Source organism: Meriones unguiculatus, chromosome 7 (genome assembly GCF_030254825.1).
Source record: "Meriones unguiculatus strain TT.TT164.6M chromosome 7, Bangor_MerUng_6.1, whole genome shotgun sequence".
Taxonomy (NCBI): Eukaryota; Metazoa; Chordata; class Mammalia; order Rodentia; family Muridae; genus Meriones; species Meriones unguiculatus.
Window position 1 is genome coordinate 33475422 of NC_083355.1, and position 12296 is coordinate 33487717.

General features: G+C 38.1%; 1 protein-coding gene across 3 annotated transcripts in view; it reads right to left on the bottom strand.

The window, feature by feature from the left end:
* Positions 1-12296, bottom strand: part of Trim37 (tripartite motif containing 37) — a 127951-nt gene that overhangs the window by 90772 nt on the left and 24883 nt on the right. For all 3 annotated transcript variants that reach the window (XM_060387051.1, XM_060387053.1, XM_060387052.1), the window contains exons 9-11: positions 6688-6812; positions 3380-3430; positions 1485-1566 (exon numbers count right to left, since the gene is read on the bottom strand). In XM_060387051.1, coding sequence (XP_060243034.1) covers positions 1485-1566; positions 3380-3430; positions 6688-6812 — 258 coding nt within the window. The remainder of the gene's footprint in view (positions 1-1484; positions 1567-3379; positions 3431-6687; positions 6813-12296) is intronic.

The following is a 12296-nucleotide window of genomic DNA, read 5'->3' on the forward strand; positions in this document are numbered from 1 at the left end:
TTCCATCCACTAAGATCATGGCAAAAAAAACCTGGGCACTAACTCAGTGAGATTATATATAGATTCAACCAACAAGTGGAAAAGAAATAACACAAAAAGTGACTACTAATACTGCAAAACATGTACGCACCAGGCTATTCCCAGCACTCCAAATGCTACTGCAGAAGAATTATGAGTTCAAGATTAACCTGAATTACACCAAAGGATTAGACCAGTCTGAGCCAGATAGTAAGAACCTGCCTCAAAAAAAAAAAAAAAAAAAAGGGTGGGGTTTACGTAGAGCAACTGCTCAGCAGTTAAGAGCATTTGATGTTCTTGTAGGGGACCCAAGTTCAATTTTCAGCATTCACATGGTGTGTCACAACTACCTATAATTCCAATTCCAGGGGATCTGATGTCCTCTTCTGGCCTCCAAGAGCACCATGCTTACCTGTGATATACATACATACATACATACATACATACATACAGGCACTAACACATACACATAAAAAACAAAAATAATGTATGAAAAGAAGCCTAACAATATCTCTATATTCCACTGTCCATTAAATTCAATCAGCAGATCTTTAATGGTTTTCAGGACCTGTGACTTTCTTGTAAGGTGCTGGGTAAATAAGAACTCTGGCAGATAAGCACTCTGCAAATGAACTACATGACACTCTTCAAGTGATCATTTTTTACATTTTTTCACGATATTTAAAGTATTTTTAATTTCCAGCACTTACATAGTGGCTTACAAACACCTGTAACTTTAGTAGAGGATCCAACATTCTCATCACCAGGCACCACTGGGGTACACATACATACAAGCAAGCAAGCAAGCAAGCAAAAATACAGAATGAATTTAAAAACAACAACAATAAAAAACGACCTGGTCAATGGTGGTGTATGCCTTTAATCTCAGCACTCAGGAGGCAGAGGCAGGAGGGTCTCTGAGTTCAAGGCCAGCCTGGTCTACAGAGTGAGTTCCAGGACAGCCAGGGCTACAGAGAAAAACCCTGTCTCAAAAGAAAGGAAAAACTGAAAAACATCTTTGAAATTTGTTTAAATTTATTTGCTTTATATCTATGTTTGGACTGCATGTATGTCTGTGTACCAGACATGTGCCTGGTGCCCTTGAAAGTCAGAGAGTGTGAAGGATCCCTTCAAACTGGAGTTACAGATGGTTGTGAGCTACCACAAGGAAATCAAACCTCAGTCCTCTGTAAGAGCAAATTGCTCCAAACTGCTGCCACCAAAAAAAAACTCCAGCCTCTAAAACTTTCTTCTAAATGTATGTATCTCTCTATAAACCAGAAGTAAAACTTATTGATGCTACAGTTTATACACTCACACTTAACATATTTTTCCACAAATAAATGGCATAAAGAAATAGAAAATTACTAATTTCCTTACTTCTTTAATAAGTAAACTAATATACTTCAAAACACTGAAGAAAAGTTCAAAATTGAGTTGAACTTAGAAATATAAAAAAAACTTACTGGGTAAACTTTTAACCTCCAGCAAAGACCTGAAACTTGAAGAGGTGGGCTGTAAACAGGATCCGCTCTCTGGCGCAAAGTGCTAAAGAAGAAAACCAACCAAAGTTCAATATCAAAACGGTTATGAAATGGCAAAAGCAAAACCAAAACCAACTACACACCTTAGGTTAATATTTAAAATACTCAACAACAGAAAGTGAGTGAACAAGTTATCATTAAGTAAGCTTGGACATATTTACATTATGAATTAATGGTACTGAAAAACATTCAGCATTATCTTTTCAGTCTCAATCAAAACCCAACCCAGTAAGAACTCAATAGCTGTGACATGTCGGGAATCAAAGCACCACTAAGTACCCAATTTAACTATACTTCAGTAAGCACCCTGTTATTTCCAAAACGAAACCCAGTGAAGACAGTGTCAGGTCCTCGTAAACTATAGAGTTACAGATTTACCTAATGGCACAGCATGTGTATAGCTCATACACAGCTCAAATATTAAGCACCAAAAAGGATCAAACAAAACAACACAGACCACTTCTGTATAGCATGTTTTTAATGGAGAAACAGCAGTGTGCATCAATCCTTAACATTTGTAGGGAAAACTCAGAAAGACTTTTAGCTGCAAAATTGCTCCATGAAAACAGAGAGAACAGGCTGAGGAGGCTGGTGTATAAAGGTCCTCTGCAGGCACAGAGACCTGAATCAATCCCCAGAACCTAAAGAACTGTGAGCCACAATGGCTTGCATGGCAAGCCCAATACAGAGGAGGTGGAATCACATGCATCCTAGGCCTTGCTGGCCTGCCCACAAGCCTGTACTTGACAAGATTCCAGGACACTACAGGATGTTGCCACACACAAACTGACAGCTGGAGAGCTCAGCAGTTAAGGGCATTTAGAGTTCTTTCAAAGGACCTGAGTTCGGTTTCCAGCACCTACATTAAGTAGTTTACAACTGCCTATTACTCCAGCCCCAAGGAATCTGAAACCCTCTTCCGGACTCCTTGGACACCTGCATTCGCACATACATACACAGACACACATAATTTTAAATACCAATTAAAAAGGTGTGCCAGGCGTTGGTGGAGCACACCTTTAATCCCGGGACTTGGGAGGCGGAGGCAGGTGGATCCTTGAGTTCAAGGTCAGCCTGGTCTACAAAGGAGAGCATGGTGTAGAGAAGTTCCAGGACAGCTAGGGCTATACAGAGAAACCTTATTTTGAAAAGCAGAACAAAAGGTTCTTTTCCTGAACTAAAGAAACAACCAGTCCTGACAATACAAATTTGGCACTCCTAATCTATAAATCTGAAATCCAAATATTCCAAATTCTGACACTTTTAAGATTCAGCAAAGAAATTATATGCCCAACTTCATGCCACACAAAATGGTCAAAGCACAGTCACTAAAGATACTATACGGAATTATCTTTATGTTATGTGTTATAATGTATATGTGAAACAAAAATACATTTTGCTCTAGACTGAACCTTACATAACCAAGATAGCTCATTTTCTATGTGCCTTTTGTTGTTGTTGTGTTGTTTTTGTTGTTGTGACTGGGTGTCTCTGTGTAGTTCTGGCTGTCCTAGAACTAGCTCTGTGACCAGGCTACCCTCAAACTCAGAGATTTGCCTGCCTCTGCCTCCAGAGTATTAAAGGTATGTGCACCATCACACCAAGCATTAGGTGCAAATATTTTTAACCCTCTGAAATAAAAATATTTCTGCCCTTTGAGATGAGAAATGAAGCTCAGCACACACACTCCAGATCAGCTCTGCTTCTAAGAGGAAACTTCAGTTAAGGTCTTCACTAGCTCTCTCCTGCCCCATAAGGACACTGTCTTCAATCTTACTTTTGCACATAACAAACTCAGAGTTTTCAACATGTCTTACCTGAAGTTCTCCAAAACAAAAGTAGCTGAATCATAAGATGGAACCAATTCACTAAAAAGAAACAAAAGGAAAAAAAAAAAATCAAGCATTATTTTTAGTTATAATTTCCATTTAGTTAAAAAACAAGTTCCTCAATAAAGTTCCAATCTTTATTAAGCAGAGCATTAAATCAAATCAATTCATAAAACCATCAAGTTTGTGGGGCTGGAGAGATGGCTCAGTGGTTAAGAGCACTGTCTGCTCTTCCAAATGGACCCGGGTTCAATTCCCAGCACCCACATGGCAGCTCACAACTGTCTGTACCACCAATTCCAAGGAATCTGATACCCTCACACATAAAATAAAATAAATTATTAAAAAAAAAACCATCAAGTTTGTAATTAGAATAGAAATAAAACAAATACTTACTTCAAAGTTATTTACTAGCAAATATCCCCTATACATTTTGGTTACTTTGTATGGTTAGCTGTTGGGGACCTCCAGCATGCCCGGCAAGCACTCCATCACTAAGCTATAGGCCAGCCCTCCTAGATGTTTACAGGATTAGAATATATGCTTCAGGATACAACTGAGATGGATCAGCACAGTTACACTTTCTTGGCAAGGTAAGATGACAACTAGCTTAAATTCCATATAATCTTGTCCTAAGAGAACTAAACTGTAAGCACAGGATGAGCTAAAGGGTAATATATCATGCTGCCAACTACCCTTAGATCATGTGGATGGTTTGTGGCATTGTCATAAAACATCATTTAATATAAAGCTATATTATGCACTATTTTATAATATGTTCAATTTATAATCATATTATAAATTGAATAAAACGAGACACACTCTACCTACAGTAATACGCGGTTTGTGTAACCATGTTAGTACAAATAAAAACATTTTAAAGTTTAACATCTTTCAATAAGATTAATGGTGATGATGCATGCATCTCATAGAAGGTAGAGGCAGAAGAAGCAAGAGTTCAAATCTAATCCCAGCACACTGGGAGGCAGAGGCAGGCGGATGGCTGCGAGTTAGTTCAAGGCCAGCCTGGGCTACAAATAAAAGTGCAGGACAGCCAAGGCTATGTAGAGAAACCCTGTCACAAAATAAGACACACACACACACACAAAGAGTTCAAGTCTAGCCTCAGGAAAAACAGCATGTCTAAGACAAGCCTCTGTATGTAAGGCCCTGACTCAAAAACAATAAAAGAACAAATGTATCTAAATAGATTACATATTCTCCAGCATAGGAAGATGTTCTTCGCCCTATGACAGTTATCCACACAGTTTCTATACAAATTGACCATACCAAGTCCTATCAAATCCCTCGTCAGCTGTTGGTATTTCTTACAGGGCTCACACTCTGTACCTCTACATCTTGGTGCCTGATGAATCTTGACTACCCCTTAAAAAGTTAAACACCCAAGTACATATTCTAGCACTCAATATACAAAACCCTAATTAGCAAGACCAATGGAAAGCTTTTTAAGAGACCATAAACTTAATGAGAACTCTAAGTGGATCATCTTAAAATAGTCTTCAAATTTCAACCAAAAGTAACATATTTTTGGCTATCATGCTGGATAATATATAATATTGTTAGTTTACCCACCAACTCACTATATCCTCCAAAATGTAAAGACTTCAACCAATTATGTTACCTATGGATCTATATATTGTTTCTTTTGCTATGAGCTTTTTCTAGTGACATGTGTTGTTTTTGCTATAAGCCAGATTCAGAACACAGAAAATTCATCTGTCTTTCCCAGGATATTGTGACATTTCTATGTTTCTATTGCTGGGATAAATACCATAACCAAAAGCAACTTGGGGAAGAAAGGGTTTTAGCTTACAATTACAGTCTGCCTCTGAGGAAAATCAAGTCAAAATCGTAGGGCAGGAACCTAGAAGGCAGAAACTGAAGCAGAGGCCATGGAGGAGTATTGCTAAGAGTGACACTAGTAGCCTGGACCATCTCACATCAATCACTAACCAAAAAAAATGCCCTAACGATTTGCGTAGAGAGACCAATGAGATAGAGGGATTTTTCTCAACTTAAGTTGCTGCTTTCTAGATATATCTAGGTTTGTGTCATGTTGACAAAAGCCTACCAGCATACCACATGTTTATTTCTTACAGGAAAAGTTCCATGCATAGGTAGTGTAACAGATTAGTGCTTTGGAACTTCAATAAAGACAGGGTTATACAGTATGTAGCACATGACCTCATGGTCTCTCCATCTCAGCACTGCTTTAGCTTTGATTGGTTCCCTTATTTTTCCTAAGATTACTCTGGGCTTTACAAATACATTCATGTCACAGTGTCGTCAATTCATCTGTTTGCACAGAACATGAGAAATAAGCTTTAAACCATCTCTCTATCCTGGTAAGCTACAAGTCACAGATCTTTAAATGTTTAGATCACTGATTTTATCAAAACATCATGAACAAGGGAAGAAAAGAAGACCCAAAGGCATCCACTGTATGGGCTACATAAAATCTAGTTTCCCTTCACAACTAGACCATTTCTCCCAGGTATCTGAAACGGACTAGGGACTGATAGTTAATTTTTATGCAGTTGAGAAGAATTTGAAGATGCAACCCAATCTGAAAAATCAAAAAAGATATCAAGATTACAAACTTTCTGTTAATTGCTTCCTTCCACTTCTTTTAAAATCCAGAGGTACTATGTCTCCTTCAAAACCTTTTAGTAGTCTATCTACTTTCAAGTTTTGATTAACAAGATACACACTGACTTAAAAGGTAAATGAAAGAATGACTAGTGCCTTCAAGGGGGTTCAACATGTAAAGGCGCTTACTACAAAACCTGACCATCTTGGAATTCAATTCCTTATACACAATGGTGAAAAGAGAGAACAGACTCCCTAAGCTGTCCTCTGACCCCCACAAGCACTACCGCATTCAGAAACTATTTCCCATCCACACACAAAGAAGGAAAGAAAGAGTAGACATTAAAGAAGTTATTAAGAATTGCTGTTTTCTATGAAAATAGAGCTCTAGTAAAAAAAAAAAAAAAAAAAAAAAATTTTTTTTTTGGTTGTTCGAGACAGGGTTTCTATGTGTAGCCCAGGCTATCCTGGACCTGCTTTGTAGACCAGGCTGACCTCAAACTTACAGAGATCCACTTGACTCTGCTTCCCTGGGTGCTGGGATTTAAAGGCATATGCCATTACGCCCAGCTTTTTTCTGTGTGTGTTAAAGAAACCAAAATTCCAAAATTGTCACTATAGCTTACTCAAGTATCTACCTTGTTATATAAATATAAAATGGAAATTAAAATTTAAAACTGTTATACCTGGTAAAGTCTGGTGGAACAGGCGTGGTAACGAAGGATGCCATGGGCTTTCGGTGAACTTGCTGAAACATCATTAGGATCTCTGAGCTCTTAGATATCAATTCACTCTTACTGCAAGACCGCAACTGTGAGAGAGGGGAAAAAAAAGAGTATCTCAACTAACAAAAATAGTGTTCAAAGGCATTTCCAAATTTTTAATAAAAAAGGACAGGCATCGCAGTCCACACCTTTAATTCCTGAATTTAAGAAGCAGAGGCAGGAGGATTTGAGTTTTATGTCAGCCAAGTCTACACAGCCAGTTCCAAGCCAGTTCGGTTTACATATCAAGTTTGAGGTCAGCCAGGGGTACATAATGAAACTCTTGTCTCAAAATAAATGAAAGAATCGTAATTAAGAAAAACTGGAATCAGGTGTGGTGGTGCATACCTTTAATCTTATTGCTTGGAAGGCAGAGACAAGCATATCAAATTCAAGGCTAGCCTAGTCTACACTGCCAGTTTCAGACCAGCCAGGCAACTAATGACTATTGAGAGAATTATCCTCTCCAAGGGATGAGCCACCTAAGTGGTTATCCAATATAACATTCAGCCCTGAAATCATATACACACAAACAACAAAAATGGACTCAAGCTGAGTTTAACACACACACACCCTAATAATAATAATAATAATAAATTATTATTGTTAACTAATGAGAGGCTTGGGAGGAGTTGAAGAGAGGAAACATAGGAGGGGCTGGAAGAAGCAAAAAAAAAAAAAAAAAAGAGTATGTTATATATTTATATTTTAATTAAAATGTATTAAAAATAAAAATTTTAAAACAACACTAATCTGGTTATTTAATGAAAAAACAAAATTAAGAAAAAAAATAACCTTCAAGAGTAGGGATGTAACTGGACTGGTAACAGTGCTTGCTTAGCATACAAGGAGCCCTAAGTTCAACCCATAACTCATCAGAAAGTGAGCCTGTTTGCACATAATTGCAACCCCAGCACTAGGGAAGGGGAGGATTAGAAATTCAAGGCCAACCTTCAGTTACATGAGGTAATTGAGGTCAGCCAGTTCTGGTTCTTACATGAGACTCTCAAAAATGAAAAGATAGGGACTGAAGACATGTTACTGTTGTTAAGAGCATTAGCACTTGCGGAGGACCAAGGTTCAGTTCCCAGCGCCCACAATGTGACTCACAACTTTCAATTACTCCAGTTACAGGGGATCTAATGCCTCCTTTGGCCTCCCTGAGCACCAGGTACACATGTGTACGTACACAAGCAGAAATTCTCACATACATATAAAATAAATTAAAAAAAAATGTTTAAATTTCAAAGTAAGTTTGGAAATTAAGAATCTTTGCAGAATCTAGGTTTGCATTTTAACAGTTAAATAATTGAATTTATGTGATTTTAATGAACTTTTTCTTCCCACTTTAGGGATAAGTTAAAAAATAACTAAATATATTGTCACACTGATATAGTTAAATTACTTTATATATTAATGAGCAAACATACAAGTTCTACATGTTTAACAATAAGCATTTCTAATTATATACAGCTAAAAGAAATACTGCTATCACACATGCACAACCTTATCAGTTCTTGAAATATTAAGTCAGAGATAAAAAATGAGAAATGTGGTGGGGCTGGAGTGACATCAGCAGTTAAGAGCCCTTGCTTATCTTGCAGGGACCTGGGTTTGGTTCCCAGCACCTACATGGTGACTCACAGCAGCTTATGACTTCAGTTCCAAGAGACTCTACCTCCTCTTCTGGTCTCTCAAGCAGCAGGAATGCTTGTGGTACACAAACATACATGCAGGCACTCAAATAGACAGACATAAAATAAATCCTTTATAAAAGAGAATGAGAAATCTAATGTAGTTAAAACATGCATAACAGTTAAAAGACTCTGGGTTTTCAATACAGTAAAACTAGTCTGCATTTCTAGCAGTTTACACGGTAATTTGGAATAGTACCTACCACTGCTGTTTCAACTCCTGTAAGATTATGAGGCAGCTTTGTTACTAGGTATTATTGTGGGCTATATCTTTCATCACCTACAAATTTATATAATTGTAGGCCCAAACCCCTAGTCCTCAACTATATTTGAAGAGTTCATTGAGCCAAAATAAAGTAACCAGAGTTCTCAGCATACAAAATCCCAAAAGACAAGTGAGGGAGCAATTATCTACAGGCCATAGCAAGAGACCTCAGGAAAAACTGAAACCTGCTATCACTTTAGCCATGAACAACCAGCATCTAGAACTATGACAAGATTAATTTCTATTGTTCAAAGATCCCATTTAGTAGAATTTTGTCAAGACACCTCTAGCAAACAAATTCAACTACAAAATTCCCTATAGATGATATTCAACTTACCCGAAGAGCCTAGTGCTAAAGACTGACACCAATCTATAGAGCTACTGGAGGTGGCAGAAGATTTAAGATATGAATTCCAATGGATGAAAGTTAGATAATGTCTCAAAGGGCATGTTAGAACCCTGGCCACTTCCTTCATTCCCAAATGCCAAAAGTTAAACAGGTTTCTTGCAGCATGACATACATATTGCCTTGCCATAGACTCCCAAAGCAACAGGGCTACTGGACTATGGACCAGTAGTTTAGTCTCTTAAGTAGTTTGTCACAGTGACAGAAGTTAACATAATCATTTCAATTGGGTTTACATCTTTTGAGTAACCATAGCTTATAGCACTTAAGAATAGAGCAATATGATAGACATCAAGACATGAAGCCTTGGTTTTATAAATAATGATACCATGTGATCAGTATAATAAAGATACGGGTAAATTATAAAAGGGCCAAAAAACAAACAAACCCTACAAGTGTGTTATATATTGTCATTCATATTTTTAAGTATCAGCATTGACCAGGTCTCTTCACCCCGCCCCCTTTTTTTATATTTTGAAACAGGTTCTTACTCTGTAGCCCATGCTAATCTGGAACTCATGCAGCCCAAACTGGCCTTGAATTCAAGGCAATCTTTCAGCTTCGGCCTCTAAAGTGCTAGGATTGCATGAATATACGACCTAAAGCAGGGTATGCTTGTAAGTTAATGTTATGTGCACACATAAAAATTTTCACGTGCATTTGTCTTACTTAGGACTACTCTTGCTATGATGTGACACAAGGTCCAAAAGCAAGTTGAGAGGAAAGGGTTTATCTGGCTTACACTTCCACATCAGTCCATCACTGAATGTAGTCAGGGCAGGAATCCAAAGGCAGAAGCAGATGCAGAAGCCATGGAGGGGTACTGCTTACTGGCTTGCTCCTCATGGCTTGCAAGCCTGTTTCCTTATAGAACCCAGGACCACCAGCCCAGGGATGGCACCTCCCACAATGGGCTGGGCCCTCTCACATCAATCACTACTTAAGAAAGCGTCCTAGAGTCTTGCCTACTGCCTGATCTTATAGAGGCAATTTTGCAATACCTCACTATCAAGTCAAAAAACTATCAAGTCAAGTATTATGTCAAGTAGACATAAAAACTATCCAGCACAGTATTTTGCCCAAAACAATGAGTGCTTTTATGTCCATCCTTCATTCCAAGACTGCCTTTTCCAAAGGGAACTGTCCCCAACAGCTAAAGTTCATCAGAAGTAAATAATGTGTACAAACATAAACAACACCCTAAGGATTTTTACCTTTATATAAACACCGGGTTATTTCCTGAATGCATTTGTTATTCAGTATTACTTCAGTTTGTTTTTATCTTTTTCTGAGACTGGGTCTCACTATATAGCCTCAAACTTACAAATCCTCTGGCCACAGGTATTCCAAATATTTGGTGCTACATACAGGTCTGCACCACCATCTCAATATAGTTACAAATTGCCTTTAATTTCAGTAGTTTCGGAGGAACACCTTGGGGTGAATAGCACAATTTGTAAACATCAGGATCTTTCTTAGTCTTTAGTATTACTAAATAATTATGAAAAGCAATCCTCATACGTCACTCCTTGTAGGTATCATCCAGTCTTTCTAGGACTGAAATTGCTGATTAGGGCATACTAATAAACATGCTATTAACAAATTGCACCAATAACTGATCCAAGAGATGTGTCAAAAAAAAAAAAAGCTTCTTTTCATATATCTTTTGCCAACATTTATAATTTTGTCTATAGTTGTTTATAAATTTAATAGGTATATCACAGTATTCTTATGGTTTTATTTTCCATTTCCCTGTTTAATCAGTGAAATTTAACATTACTGGCTACCTAGGCACCCATTCTACCTGTTCACTGTACTTGGCTGCTTTTTAATTGTGTGTGTGCACATGGAAACCAGAAGACAACTTCAGTGTCATGCTCAAGTGCCAGACACTTTTGTATGTGTGTACCCTCCCACCTTCCCCAAAAGGATTTCTCACTGGCCAGGGACTTGTCATGTGCGTAAGGCTGGCCAGCTTGGTCCAGGGATCCATGGTTTCTCTGCACAGTCCCGGGAAATACAAAGTTCACCGCTGTGTCCATCTTGTTTCTTCTCTTCTCTTTCTTTCTTCCTTTTTCTCTCTTATTTTTCAAGACAGAGTCTCACCATACAGACCTGGCTGGCCTGCAACTCTCTAATGTAAACCAGACTGTCTTTAAATTCAGAAATCCCACTTCCTCTGCCTTTCCAAGTGCTGGGATTAAAGTTGTGTGCCACTACACCCAACCTGGATACTATGATGTTTTTTAACATCTTAAAATACTCCTGGCTGGGGGGTAGTCTTCCACTCTCTGGCCAGCAGAATGCTCAAATGGGAGCATATCTTTGAAATGCACACTATAGAATTCAGAGGCTATATACCCCAGGAGAAAACATTCCCCTACCTTAACTATCCCAGTGGCTAAGTCACAGACTATTAGAGACAACTCTATAGTTTAGATGTTTCTAACTTTGTTATTATATTTGTACAACTGTTTGTGTCAGTATGGGATCATGCTATGCCACAGGATGCGCGTGAAAGTCATAGAATAATTATGTAGAGTTTATTCTCTTCTCCTACATTTTTTCATAGGTCATCAAGCTTTCCTAACAAGTGTTTATACCTGCTCCGTCACCTTACACACTGCTCACTAGTCATTTAGAACCCATAATTTAAATCATCCAACTAAAACTTCGGCCATAACTACCTACCCTATCCATTCCTACACAGGAGAAGCCAAACAAAAGCTTGTCCTCCTCGTTGGCCTTTCCCAATGTACTGAGCATAGTGGCATATGCTTGTGATCCTGGTGTTGAGGAGGCTGACACAGGACTCTGAGCTCACTGGCCAGACTAGCCTAATTGGTAAGCTCTAGGCTGAGGAAACCCAGACTCAAAGGAAGGGGGATGGTATTCCTAAGTATGACACTGAGGTTGTATAACTTCAGTTCTAGGCAATCTTACTCCCTCTCCTGGTTTCTGTGGGCATTGCATGTATAGACATACGTGCAGGCAAAACACAAATATACATTAAAAATCTTTTTTAAAATTAAAAAATTATCACAGACCTAAATATAAATCCTAAAATAACATTTATGAAAAAACATAAGAGAAAATCTTAAATATGACACAAAATAAACACAAAAAACAAATCAGACTCTGGCAAAATTTGTAATTCTCTACTTAA